This window comes from Telopea speciosissima, chromosome 6 (genome assembly GCF_018873765.1).
Source record: "Telopea speciosissima isolate NSW1024214 ecotype Mountain lineage chromosome 6, Tspe_v1, whole genome shotgun sequence".
Classification (NCBI taxonomy): Eukaryota; Viridiplantae; Streptophyta; class Magnoliopsida; order Proteales; family Proteaceae; genus Telopea; species Telopea speciosissima.
The window spans coordinates 42,244,506-42,257,943 of NC_057921.1; the positions used below are offsets into that span (position 1 = coordinate 42,244,506).

General features: G+C 40.5%; 1 protein-coding gene across 1 annotated transcript; it reads left to right on the top strand.

The window, feature by feature from the left end:
* The first annotated feature begins 663 nt into the window (after positions 1 to 663).
* LOC122666190 (pentatricopeptide repeat-containing protein At2g21090) lies at positions 664 to 3,026 on the top strand. The gene has a single exon (XM_043862332.1). It carries the CDS (start codon positions 944 to 946, stop codon positions 2,765 to 2,767), a length of 1,824 nt encoding a protein of 607 aa, XP_043718267.1. The 5' UTR covers positions 664 to 943; the 3' UTR covers positions 2,768 to 3,026.
* The last annotated feature ends 10,412 nt before the right edge of the window (positions 3,027 to 13,438 follow it).

Genomic DNA, 13,438 nt, shown 5'->3' on the forward strand with positions numbered 1-13,438 from the left:
TAAACGGATACGGACAAGGATACGGATCAGATATTTTATCCGTTTACATGTAAATATAGTTTTTCAGATAGCTATAGCCTATCTGTATCCGTATCCGTTTAGCTTTCGGACAAACTTGAATAGTGCTAAACAGATACCGATAGATACGGAACGGATTTTGGCTATTCATTTACATCCCTAGAGGAGAGCCAGATCCGCCGCATGCCCAACAGTCCTCTCCCAAAAACTTGAATAATAAGAACAAGTTGAGAAGGGTGTTTTTGTAAATGCCCAGCTTGTCAGGAAATCCTACAGCTTCCTACTGCTTGGTGCTTCTGCAGTAGGCAATAGCTGTAGCCTGTAGAACCCCAATTTCTCACGCGCGAGGCAGTGGCGCTAGAGAATCGAACACATTGATTCAGGTCTCAGGATTTCACCCTCCGCCTTCAGTGATAAATTCTGTAAGTTGAGTGCGCAATTCTCTTTTTATGTTCATTAATTAAATTCAAAGTGAAACTAAAATTACTCAAAAATCTACTATTGCACTGCAAGTCACACAGAAGAAAGCGATAAGTCAAGTCACTGTTTGAGCTCCTGCTGTACTTTTTGCTTCATTTCAGATTTTTTTTTGGCTTTCTAGTTTCAACGTAATGTTATGGCTGCCTACCCCCCTATCTATCTCTCCTACCCCCCAAACAATTCCAATGGTATGATTCTGATAGGTTAACTGCAAGGATGTACAACATTTCTGCCTGTCGATTTGAGATAAGATCGGTGTAACTTCGTGAGTTGCAAAATTTCAGGCTTTCGGAGTCGTACAAAAGGGTTTCGTCGTCTGCTTCGTCTTCTTCCTATGCCGGAATCTCAATCGCAGACGACACAGTGTTGTTATCTGTTGAGTGTTGACTGTTGAATCAGGGTCGGTTGATGAAAAGATGCTCTCACATGATCAATTCTATCAGCAATGCGCTCTCTTTCTTACCCTGATCGCCTTCTCTCAACCCTTGGAACCAAAACCAAGAAACTCAGGCGCTCTTGTATTGTTCAGAGCGTTGTTGACCTCTGCTCCCAGGGTAAACTCAAAGAAACCGTCGATTCTTTAGAGCTGCTCTCCCGCCGGGGCCTGCGTTTAGACCATCGAACGCTTGCTTTTCTCTTGAAGCAGTGCGCCAGCTCTAGATCCCTTCGAGAGGGCAAATGGGTTCACCTCTATTTGAAACTGACTGGCCTCAAACACCCCAGAACGTATTTGTTGAACCATTTAATCAATATGTACTTTAAATGTGGTGATGACATGGAAGCTCGTCGAGTGTTCGACAAGATGCGTGTTAGAAATTTGTTCTCTTGGAACAATATGCTGGCGGGTTATGCTAAGCAAGGAATGCTGAAACCTGCAAGGAAGTTGTTTGACAAAATGCCTGAGAAGGATGTTGTGTCCTGGAATACCATGATAATTGCCCTGGCGCAGAATGGGTTTTGTAATGAAGGTTTGAGATTTTATGCACAGTTGCGTCGTTCTTCTCTTGGGTTTAACCAGTTCAGCTTTGCTGGTATTCTGACTGCTTGTGTGAAGTTGGAGCATTTGGACCTAACTAGGCAGGTACATGCTCAGGTTTTGGTAGTTGGATTCTCATCTAATGTAGTTCTTGCAAGCTCTACTGTGGATGCTTATGCAAAATGCGGGGTAATTGATGATGCCAGGAAGATGTTCGATGACATGCCTACAAGAGATGTTCTTGCTTGGACCACATTGGTATCAGGTTATGCGAAGGGGGGGGATATCAAATCAGCTAGAAAATTGTTCAATGAGATGCCAGAGAAGAACCCTGTTTCATGGACAGCTTTGATCTCCGGATATGTTAAGAGTGGTCTGGGGCACGAAGCACTGGAACTCTTCTCAGAGATGATGATGATGTACATCAAACCAGATCAATTCACTATCAGTAGTAGTCTTTGTGCTTGTGCCAGCATTGCTTTACTCAAACATGGTAAACAAATTCATGCTTATCTGGTACGGAATCACTTCAGACCTAATACGATAGTTGTAAGTTCTCTCATTGATATGTACTCAAAGTGTGGAAGTTTGGAAGTTAGTCTACAGGTGTTTCACTGTATAGGTAATAAGCAAGATGTCGTGCTGTGGAACACAATGATTTCGGCCTTGGCACAACATGGTCGTGGCAAAGAGGCTATCCAACTATTCGGTGACCTGGTGAGAGCAGGAATAAAGCCTAATAATGTTACAGTGGTTGTAATTCTTAATGCATGTAGCCATTCAGGCCTTGTGGATGAAGGGCTTAGTTATTTTAAATTCATGACCAAGGACAAAACTATTGTTACCACCCAAGAGCATTATGCATGTTTGGTTGATCTCTTGGGTCGTGCTGGACGATTCAACGAGGTGTCGGAGTTGCTTGAGAATATGCCTATGAGACCAGATAATAGAGTTTGGAATGCCTTACTTGGTGCTTGTAAAATTCATGGAAATATAGAATTGGGAAGGAAAGCAGCTGAACACCTTATTGAGTTAGAGCCTCAATCTTCTCCAGCTTATGTATTGCTTTCAAACATGTATGCTGCGGTTGGAAGGTGGGAATCAGTGGAAAAGGTGAGGCATCTTATGAATAAGAGAAGAGTGAGAAAAGAGAGAGCCATTAGCTGGGTTGAAATCGAGAGTAAGCTGCATGCATTCACTGCTTCTGATTTGTTGCACCCTTCGAAGGATGAAATATACTCAGTCTTGGAACAGTTAGCTGGACAGGTTGAAGATGATTCTTTGATTATATAACACTCATTTTTTTGAAAGACTATGAAATATGTCTTTGCTGTCTCAGTTTTGTAAGGAAGGCATTCTCAAGGATAACCACAAGAACTGTACATTGTTTACATATATTGTTTTGGTGCTCCTCCCTTTTGGAAGCTTATAGTTTAGGAACAGGTCTCCACATTGAGAAATAACTTTGCTTCTGTGAAAACCGAGATGTGTTTCTCCATGGCAAATATGTCATTATGATATCAATAAAATTATCAGTGAAAAAGATTGTCTTCCAGTACCCTATTCCAAAGATCTTTTATCATTTCGTCTTCCTTATTCCAAATCCTTCTATTTGCAAATTTTCTGTATTTCAATCAAGGATGTGTCCCTTGGATTTGGGCTTCCCGTGCTTCTCATCCCAGTCAAATGGGATTACAGAGGAAGAAAGTCATTGAGATAACGGTACATGGCTGAGAAATGAACAAGGCTGATGGGAGCTGAAGTAGAACTCTTTGAAATTGTAGGGATTGGAAGGAGCACTAATGCAAGGCATGTAACAGGTGCTGTTGAAATTGAAATCCACGGCCGATGTCAGTATTGCCTCTTCCATTTCGCCTCGTGACTTCTGATGTTGTCACATTACTACCATCTTTGTTTCCTTCCTCAGCCTCACGAAGTCTTACCTAGGCTTCGTGCAGCTCAATTTCCAATTCAATAATCCGCTGATGCAGTCCATCGCAAATGCCATTGACTGGGTGGATTAAAGAAATTGTGGATAGGTGATGCATTATTAGAGTACAACAATAACAAACATAGCTTTATCCCAACTTAACGGGGTCAGCTACATGGATCCAAACAAAACAAAATAGGTAAAACTGAGGTCTAAACAACAAAAAAAAAAGGGGAAATGAAGATATAGGAAAAGGGGGGTGAGGTGAGAAATGAAAACGGAAATTAATAAATGAAAGATGGAAAAATAACAAAAAAATGAAACAAGATGAAAGTAAGAGAAAAGAGGCACAACCCAACAAGTCAGGAACATCTCAGCTAAATGAGGTCTGCTACATGAATCTTTGCCCTCCAATAGGTTCTTTCCGAGGTCATACTTGGTACAAGGCCTATAGTATACATGTCCTTCCTCACAACTTCTCCTATGGTTATTTTAGGCCTTACCCTCGGCTCTTTTAGCTCCTTCAACAAGGATTATATCACTTCTCCTTACTGGAGCGTCCCTAAGCATCCGTTGAATGTGACATACCACCTCAAATGACTCTCTCGAAACTTGTCATTGATTGGAGCAACGCCCAAGACAGCTCTAATATGTTCATTCCTTAGTTTATCCTTCCTAATATTTTTGCACATCCATCTTAATTAACATCCTCACCTCTGCTATACAAAGTGGAGCTGATTCGAACCCGTGGGTATGGTGAGGGAGAGAGAGAGAGAGAGAGAGAGAGAGAGAGAGAGGGGGGGATGGGGTAGTTCTGCTCTCCATCTAAGAGTTATTGGGCAAAAGGAGAAGTTAAAGAAAACAACAGATTTGCATACGTAATTGTCTTCACTGAAACTGGGAGGCAATATAATATGAAAGAAACAGGACAGTAAAAAAAAAAAAACCGCAGCAGAGCAGCAAACAGTACCAGTAAGGAGTACTAAAAAGTTGACGGCTACTAGGCCTCAAGCATAACACATAGGTAGAACCAGATGAGGGCTTTGCTTAAAGGTAAGGGCTACGTATTTAAGTGGGGGCAACGCACTTGCAGAGTAGACAGCCTGTAAACAAGGAGAGGGAGAGAGGGATTCTGTATGTCTCGAGAGCCTTATAGCTAGGTACCCATTAAAGCAGCTTTTACAGCAGTTTTACTAATCTCCAGTTGTAGCAACCTTTTTTCTTATCCTGGTTTAGTAATATCTTTTCTTTATCTGTTTTTGGTTGGTTTTTGAGGGAGGAGTGACCATGATAAGAGAGAGTAAAGCTTAAGTTCGTACTGTCTAATCAGCCATTGATGAATAATGTAACAGGGTGTAACCTGTTATCAGGGATGGATATGCTTTTCTCACTAAGACGACGACAGTGTCTGTTTGGGCCGCATTTATGCCCCCCTGTACAGGGTTTTCGTGGTTTATTTTTGTTTGATGGTGTTTTAGGGTTTGCTGGTTTTTGGGCATTGTTGGGTGACTGGGTGTGGTTGAGGCCAAGGTTTAAAATTTTGCGAAATATCGGCAAAATTTTGCCATATTTCGGTAATTTCGACCTATTCGAGACTAGATGTCCAACCGAAATGAAAAAATTACATATTTCGGTCGAAATTACGTAAGATATCGAGATATCTCGGTAAATTCTCGATATATCGCGAGATATTGAAAAAAACTCCATTTTCACTTAACAGATCACGTGACAGTTAGTGATAAGAATCATATTTCGTTGGTCTTGGTCGATATTTCGACCGAGACCTCTACAAAACTCATTTTTTCTCCTCTTCTCCTCATTTCTTCTCTTCTTCTTAATTTTCTTCCACTCTCCAAGCATTGATCTTCATAGTTTCGACGCATTATCGTCGGAAACTCATCGGAGGGTCATCTAAGCTCATCATCCAAGCCTTTTTTCACTATTTAAGATAAATTCTATCTCTAAAACTATTTTTTTTTAATATACTTTGTACAAATGTTGTTGGATGTTGATGATATTAATATATGTTAGACACCGGAGGCCGATCTACAGCCGCACGGTGTTGAAATTTTTTTTCCATATGTATTTTTTTTTTTCTGATTTTAAAAATTCATTTTCCTACAACTAAAATAGGAAATAATTAGGGGTAATATGACTTAGATGGTAATGAATTAAATATATGTTAGACACCAATGGCCGATCTACGGCTTCACGGTGTCGGATTTCTGCTCTTAAATAATTATTTTAATTTTTGAAAATTAAGAAAAATATATAAAAAATAAAAAAAAATAGAAATAAATAAAGAAAAATATGAGTTTTAAGTTTAAAAAATAATGAAAAAATATGAAAGTTATTTCTATATGTTTTGAAATGCATTACATGTAATATTATGTTTACTAATTTTTGGTTTTTTTGTGTTAGGTCAATACTTATATTAACATTATTTATAAAAAACTGTTTTTAATTATGTGAAAAAGATAAGGGTTAGGGGAAAAATATTAAATAACTATACAAGTGTATTAGTAGTCTAAAAGTGTCAATTGAAGTGCATCTACATTAAGTTTTTTAATTATTTGTGTTACTTACATTATAGTAAACAAGTATCATTATGGCAGATCGTGATAGACAACGTGCGAAGGGCAAGCAAAAAGTGGGGAAAAATAGTCAACAAAGGGGGCAGAGGGAACGAAGAGAACAGAGGGAACAAAAGAGACCAGTCAGCCAGCATAGGAGTGACATTGCATGGTTACATGGCACTCCCATTGATGGGGATAAGAGAAAATCTATATGTAACTATTGTCACATGCAATTTATGGGACGTGGGTCCAGTAGACTTAAACAACATCTGACTGGAGGATCTAAAGATGTTGTAGGTTGTCATATGGTCCATACTGAAAGAGCTAGGGAGATTGGTGATAGTTTGAGGGGAAAGAAGAAGAGGAAGGCTGACAAGCAAAGGATAAGAAACAACTTAAGGATACAGTGAGGAGTTCGATGGGAGGAGGAATACGATGCCATGATGATGATGATGATGACTCCTCCTCCTCTGATGATGAGGACATTGCAGTACCTAATGACATACAAACAGCAGAGGAGGCTAGGGATTTTAGGCGGACTGTTTCAAGGAGTAGAGTAAGTTTTCAAGATGATCAGCAGAAACAAAGAGTAGGGGGTAGTGGAGGAGCTGGCAGTTCTGGAGGTTCTAGATCTTTTAATCCTTTTAGAAGATCACAAAATGTGAGGGCAGCCCCAACACCTCTACCAGTACCAGTATCACCATCAGCATCTGATCCTAAATTGCATAAGAAGAAAGGAAGCAGTCAACCCAGAATCAAAGGAGCATGGAAGGGGATGAAGGGATTGGTTAAAGAATCAATAGCTAAGTGGATGCTATACCATAACATCCCAGCAAACACTGCACAAGGCCCCCATTATGATACCACGATAGATACCATTGTAGGGGCTGGCCCAGGATTCAAGGGCCCCACCCCATATGAGGTAATGAATGTTTATCTACCTCAACAAAAGAGTGAGATTGATGAGTACATTAGTGAGATGAGGAGTATGTGGGAGACATATGGGGTGACTATAATGGCAGATGGATGGACTGGGCCTACAAGAAAGTCCATCATCAATTTCATGGTTTATTGTGATGGGAGGACAGTGATCTGAGATAAAGGATAGAAAATATATTTACAGATTGTTAAAGGAAGTAGTGAAAAAAGATGTGGGTATTGAGAATGTTGTCCAGATTGTAACGGACAATGGAAGCAACTTCAAGTTGGTCGGTGAGAAGATGATGAACAATAGTAAGTACCGGCTCTTCTGGACTCCTTGTGCAGCCCATTGCATTGACTTAATGCTAAAAGATATGGGAAAGTTAAAGTTGGTAAAGACTATGGTTGAAAGTGCAAGACAAGTCACCAACTTTGTATACAACCACTCCTATGCACTCAATCTATTGAGGGAAAAATGTGGGGGTGACTTGGTTAGGCCTGGCATCACAAGATTTCTCACCAACTACATTGCCCTCAAAAGCATTGAGACAAAGAAGGTCGGGCTGAGAAGTATGTTTGCTTCTGAGGAGTGGTTTGGATGGAAGGGTTCCAAGACTGCAAGTGGGAGAAAAGCACAAACAACGATGTCATCTGAGGACTTCTGGACCAAACTAAGCAAAGTGGTGAAAGTTTTGGAGCCAGTAGTTAAAGTTCTACATGTTGCTGACTCCGCTCGAAGGGCCCAACAATGCCAGTCCTATATCTTGCAATAGACTTGATGAAAGATAGTGTCTACAGTGTGGCTCCTCATGATAGCAAACACTTCTTAGATATCATCAATGCTCATTGGGAGAATCAACTTATGCATCCACTTGCATAATGGTGAGTAAATTTGTTTTATGTTTACTAATTCATAGTATTATTATTTACTAATTACCTATGCATTTGACAATACATCTATTCTATATGTTATATTTCAGCATACTACTTGAACCCTAAGTATCAACATAACAATAGGATTGGGTTGGAAACTCAACTTTTTGATGTTGTGAAACAAGTAGTGAAGAAGTTGGAGCTAGATGGTGCACTACAAGCAATTTGCAACAATGAGGTGAGTCTTACAATTCATTTGAAAACTCAACTTATTGATGCTTTCAAACAAGTAGTGAAGAAGTACTTACTAATTTTCCACATGGGTATAAATCAAGGTATTTAAGGATGCCTTGGAAAGTTTTGGAACTGAGGCTGCGATACAAGGCAGAGCACGTGGTGATGCTAGTAATTCTTTTAAGTTTTAAATTACATATGTATTAAAATTTAAAAGTTGAAACAACATTTGACACATGTCTTTTTTGTTGTAAACTTGTAATGCAGCTGAATGGTGGGTGTTGTATGGGGAATCGACTGAGAACTTAAGAAGAATAGCAATTAAAGTCCTTGCCCAAACATGTTCTGCATGTGGTTGTGAGAGGAACTGGAGTACCTTTACACTCATCCACTCCAAGAGGCGCAACAGATTGGGGTCTCAATGTTTATCTGACATGGTGTATGTGCTCTACAACTTGAGGCTGAAACTGCAACACATACGCATGGGACATGAGGCACAAAGGGGTACTATTGATCTCGCTGACATCTTTCAAGTTGACTCAGACGATGAGGACCCTATTATGGATTGGGTGAGGGATAGAGATGAGCCAGTGTTGGATGAGGAGGGAAGTAGGCCCGACCCCATGATAGCTTCTGAGATTGGTGCTGATGTGGATGAGTATATAGCTGACGAGGGTTAGATACATGCACGGGAAGCCTCACCCATACCATTCCAGCCCACTGGTGGCAATGTTGTTGATGATGAAGACTGGTCTAAGTCCTCAAATGATGATGATGGTGGTGATGGTGATGCTGGTGGTGGTGATGGTGATGTTGGTGGTGGTGATGTTGGTGAAGAATTTGACCGCATGCGAGAGTGTTATGTGGTAGGCCAGGTTACGACGCCTGTAGAGCCACTCTGATTCGCTGGAGAGACACAGTTTGATCATGCCACACAAGATACGGACCACGGAGCACGTGCCCCCGTACCCCCACCCTCAGGACGCCCCCTACAACCATACAACAGGAAGCGTAGGGGTCGACAAACACAGTTGCAACCTGATCACATGGACATTAATGACCTATCTAACTCTGTTGGTGGTTTGAGTATGGGTGATAGGGAAGGAGGACCGACTGGACATTGACGTGCCCCATCTTTTGACGCACATACCACTCCATATGGATATGGATCATCATATGGACAGTTTATTGGGGTAGGGGACTATGACTACCAGTCCCAGTCCTAGGGACATACTGGATCATCTTTTGTAGATGACATCTTTGTATACCCTAGTGGGACTAGCTACCAACCTCACCAGCCATACATGCAGCCAATGCCAACGCCTCTTGCGCTGGCGTTGGCATCATATCACAGTGGATCATCTTCTTCACGGACTGGATTGATTGGTAACCCTAGTTTATATCCTAGGATTGGATACCTACAGTATGTTGATGACTCTATTTACATGACACTTGTGGATGACTACACTCGTTTCTTCTTCGATTCTATACCGTGGTCCACATATGTCCTTCAAACAGAGAACAATGGACGTCGACTCCAGCAGGGTATGAGTGGAATTGATCCAGGGAGGCACAACAACTATTATTAGCACTTGTAACTTATAAGTTGTAATTTGTGAACTTATGAAGTTGTGACTTTAACACTTTCTGTATTGCCTTTAAGGCTTTAAGCATTTGAGCTATTGAGTTTTGACTTTTGAGTTATTGACTATTAATGTATTATGGAGTTTATGAGAATATGATTATGAATTATATCTTATGAGTTTTAATTAGTTTGTTTACATTTCTTTTATGTCTTTAAGACTTTAATTGCCTAATCAATGTGTATTTAACCAATGTTTATACATTAGGGTCGGCGACCGTATGTCAATCAAGGGTGCAAGCCCAAAACACCAATTTCAATTCATGTTTTTGCAATTTTATGGTTTAAATGTGTTTATTTATCTTAAATAAGAGTGTCCATGAAGTTTCAGGCCTAGATATGGCCAAATAACCCCCGAGATGGACCCCCGAAATATTACAGAAAAAATGCAATATTTCGGGAATATTTCACGATATTTCGGATATCTCGGTAGGCCCGAGATACTGATATATCGTGAAATATTAAACCTTGGTTGAGGCTCAGCTTTTGTTTGTTCGATTGTTTTGGTGAAAATGGACCTATTGTGTTTTTTATTTTTTTTGAGGGTAATGGAGCTATTGGTTCAATTAATATTAATTTTATCAAAAAGAAATGAAAAAAAACCCCAATTAATAAGAAAGGGTTTTAGGGTTTACTGTATTTTGGGCACTCTTTGGGCCGTTTAAGCTCAAAAAAATTATACCTCTACATGTTGATTTGAAATATCAATAAATTTTTTTGGGAGAAAGTTTTTATGGTCTCTAAGAGAGAATCCCTTTATCCACCTTGTTGTGATTCTATGATTGGATTCTTAGCCAGGTGAGGTTTTTCTTGAACTATCGCATAAGATGTAGTCTTGAAAACTGATATTCCCAGATTGACACTGAGAGGGGGAGAGTGAATCAAAGTCTCTAAAAATTCTCCCAAATTTTCTCTGCACACAAACTAACATACTCCCAACAATATATCTATTGCCCATCACACTTACAACACCAACCACCACATGTACTCTCTTCTGGCACTTCTCAACACAAACACAGTTGATCACCATGCAGTTGGCACAGTACTCAAGCATACACTAACTGGCTGGAGCAATCCCAATTTTACTAGTCACACACATTTGTGTGTACACCCACCTCGCAACTATTATATGGCTAGGTATACCAGGTAATGCATTTCTGCAAGTATACATGGCATTCCAATATCCACAGATACAATCAAGCAACCACACAACATAGAGTATATAGGGTTCCACAATGTACCTACATCCACGGAACAATGCCCTCATTGGGCTTTGTATATTGCTCAGTACTCATCACAATTTTGACTGCTACAACAATCTAGGAGCTCCTACCCCTATTTCTATCTGGACTACAACACAAACAAGGGCTACAACCCTAATTTTCACAACTAAAATTGTAAGGGTGCTACAACACTCAACTTTAAACAATCACTACAGTCAAGAAGCTACAATCCAGTACATGTCCAGCCCTAATTGGAATATAATATTGCCCCATATAATCCCAAAGCAAAATAAATCCCCACCCCCCAATTACAACATAAGTATTGACTCAAACATTTTCTCAAATACTTTGCTTATAGTTAAATACATACAAATATGGATTTACTAAATGTGGATTACCTCTTCCGGAGTAATCTCACAACTGGCTGACTTGTTAAAGTGTAGAAATCACCTTGCACAAGCTCCAACCAGCAACAAAGACATCTCTGTCATCAAAAACCCTTTCTCCACTATGAACTTAGGTTTTTGCAATTTGGAATACCTCTCCCTAGGTAAATGCTTACCAATCATAAAAAATTGGCACCATCAACACCTAAGACAAATATTCAGCATTTCAACCCTCTTCTACTCACTTTCTCCTCCTCCTTTTTGCATATTCATGTTCATGAGAGAATTTGGAGAAGGTAGAAAAACTAGGCTCAATTTGGACTTAAAATAAGCCCAAAAAGCACAATTAAAGTTGAACTATCCGATCGATGCAAGGGGAGTGCTTGGATGTGCTCAAAATGGGATCTAGTGCCATTCGAGAAAATCATGAGTTGGTAGCTCAGTTTTGGACCATTGGATCGCACTTCAAAAATGTGCATGAGTTCTCGTGCTTTGAATGGGAATCTCTCCCATCACGCATCTTCAAACAGTGGGAGCAACTAAGACCTGTAAAATGGTACCTCCGGTAGGTGTATGGTGTACTTACATAGCACAGACTGGAGCATAACTTAGACGATACCCGATGGTTCGAGCCATGAAAGTACGGGTCGTATTACCCATCTGATCATGCATATCACATTACGAAGTTTTTGGGAGGCACAAATTTTCTCAGATCTGAATTTGGTATAGTGGGCATGTTACGATCGTCAAGCATGGAGTCACATTCAATGGTAGTTTAAATGACATTCGTTCGATTGGTTTTCAAAGTCGTGGACCGATTACCAACCGTTAGATATGAAGAATCTTGTATGCCAACCACAACCAAGAAATAGGAATCTTGGCGAGGCGTATGGTGCTATCATGTCGCGTCATATCGAGTTAAAAGGAGGGTTAATTGGTAGTTGTTGGATCAGGATCCAAGAACGTGAGCATGATGACATCCATCCGATCTCTTCAATTCCGTCAAACGATTATAGGGCTCAAGAGATCCAAACAAATGGCATCTCGGGAAGGTGCATGGTGTACATGCATAATACAGAAGCAGACTCAACCATGGCTTGAATAGGAGCCATTCGATCTCCAAATTAAAACACGGGTGGGATGAGGGCCTTAGGATTAAAATCTCGTCTGTTGCGGGTGATCAATGAATGGCATGACTAACCGTATTAACTAAAAAGAAATCTTTGATGATGAGGGCCTTAGGATTAAAAGCTCGTCTATTATGGGGGTGATCAATGAATGGCATGACTAACCGTGTTAACTAAAAAGGAATCTTTGACGATGAGTTTTGTACACGCACAACATAGAATCCGTGTATTGATCAGGTGATTGGTGTCCTATCAAAACTCAAACTCCCAACCAATTTGAATGCATAAAGGAGTCTCCTGCGTTAGGCATCTCACACCTTTCGCGTACTTTCTATATTCCCTTTCAATCGATATTCGGGTGACTGTAGACATCTCATTTTATCTTTCCCCCGGAGGCTTCTGTTGATGATGATGACCATCCTCCAAGACGTAAAGTCAATATAGCGCAAGTGTGCACTTCCCGACTTCGTCCACAGATCGTCTACCCTTGATATCCATCAGAGGGAAAGCCTTGTAAATCCTTATTGGAGCCAAAACCAGAGCCCCAGAGAACTCCAAAACTTCTTGGAAGGGATAGCCTCGTCCTAGTCCTCCTTGGAACTAGCCTGGCCCAGCATAGAACTAGCCCAAATAGCCCAAATCCTTCCTATCGACACCGAAACTAGGGCCGACATTGAAATCCCCCAAGTTAACATTGACCCTACCTTCTATCAACATCGGCCCATCCTCCTTGAATGTCAAGTGGAACCCTTTGAATGTCTATCTTCCATCAACATTTAGACCATTCACATCGACACCCAAAAATGTTCCATTGATATCGACAGTTGTTAATCGACAACATCTTGATGTCGACCTATGCCCTCCTCGATATCGATTTTTCCCTAGTTCACTATCGACCCTCTGCAAATCATAGACACCAAATCTTACCATGTAAAACTTTGATTTCACTTCCTTTTGCGCCCAAGCTCATACTTGGTAACTAGGATCCAAATTTTGGCCCCCTTAGGCCGCAAGAAACTCCTCCTTTGGAAACAAATCACTTGCCCACACCC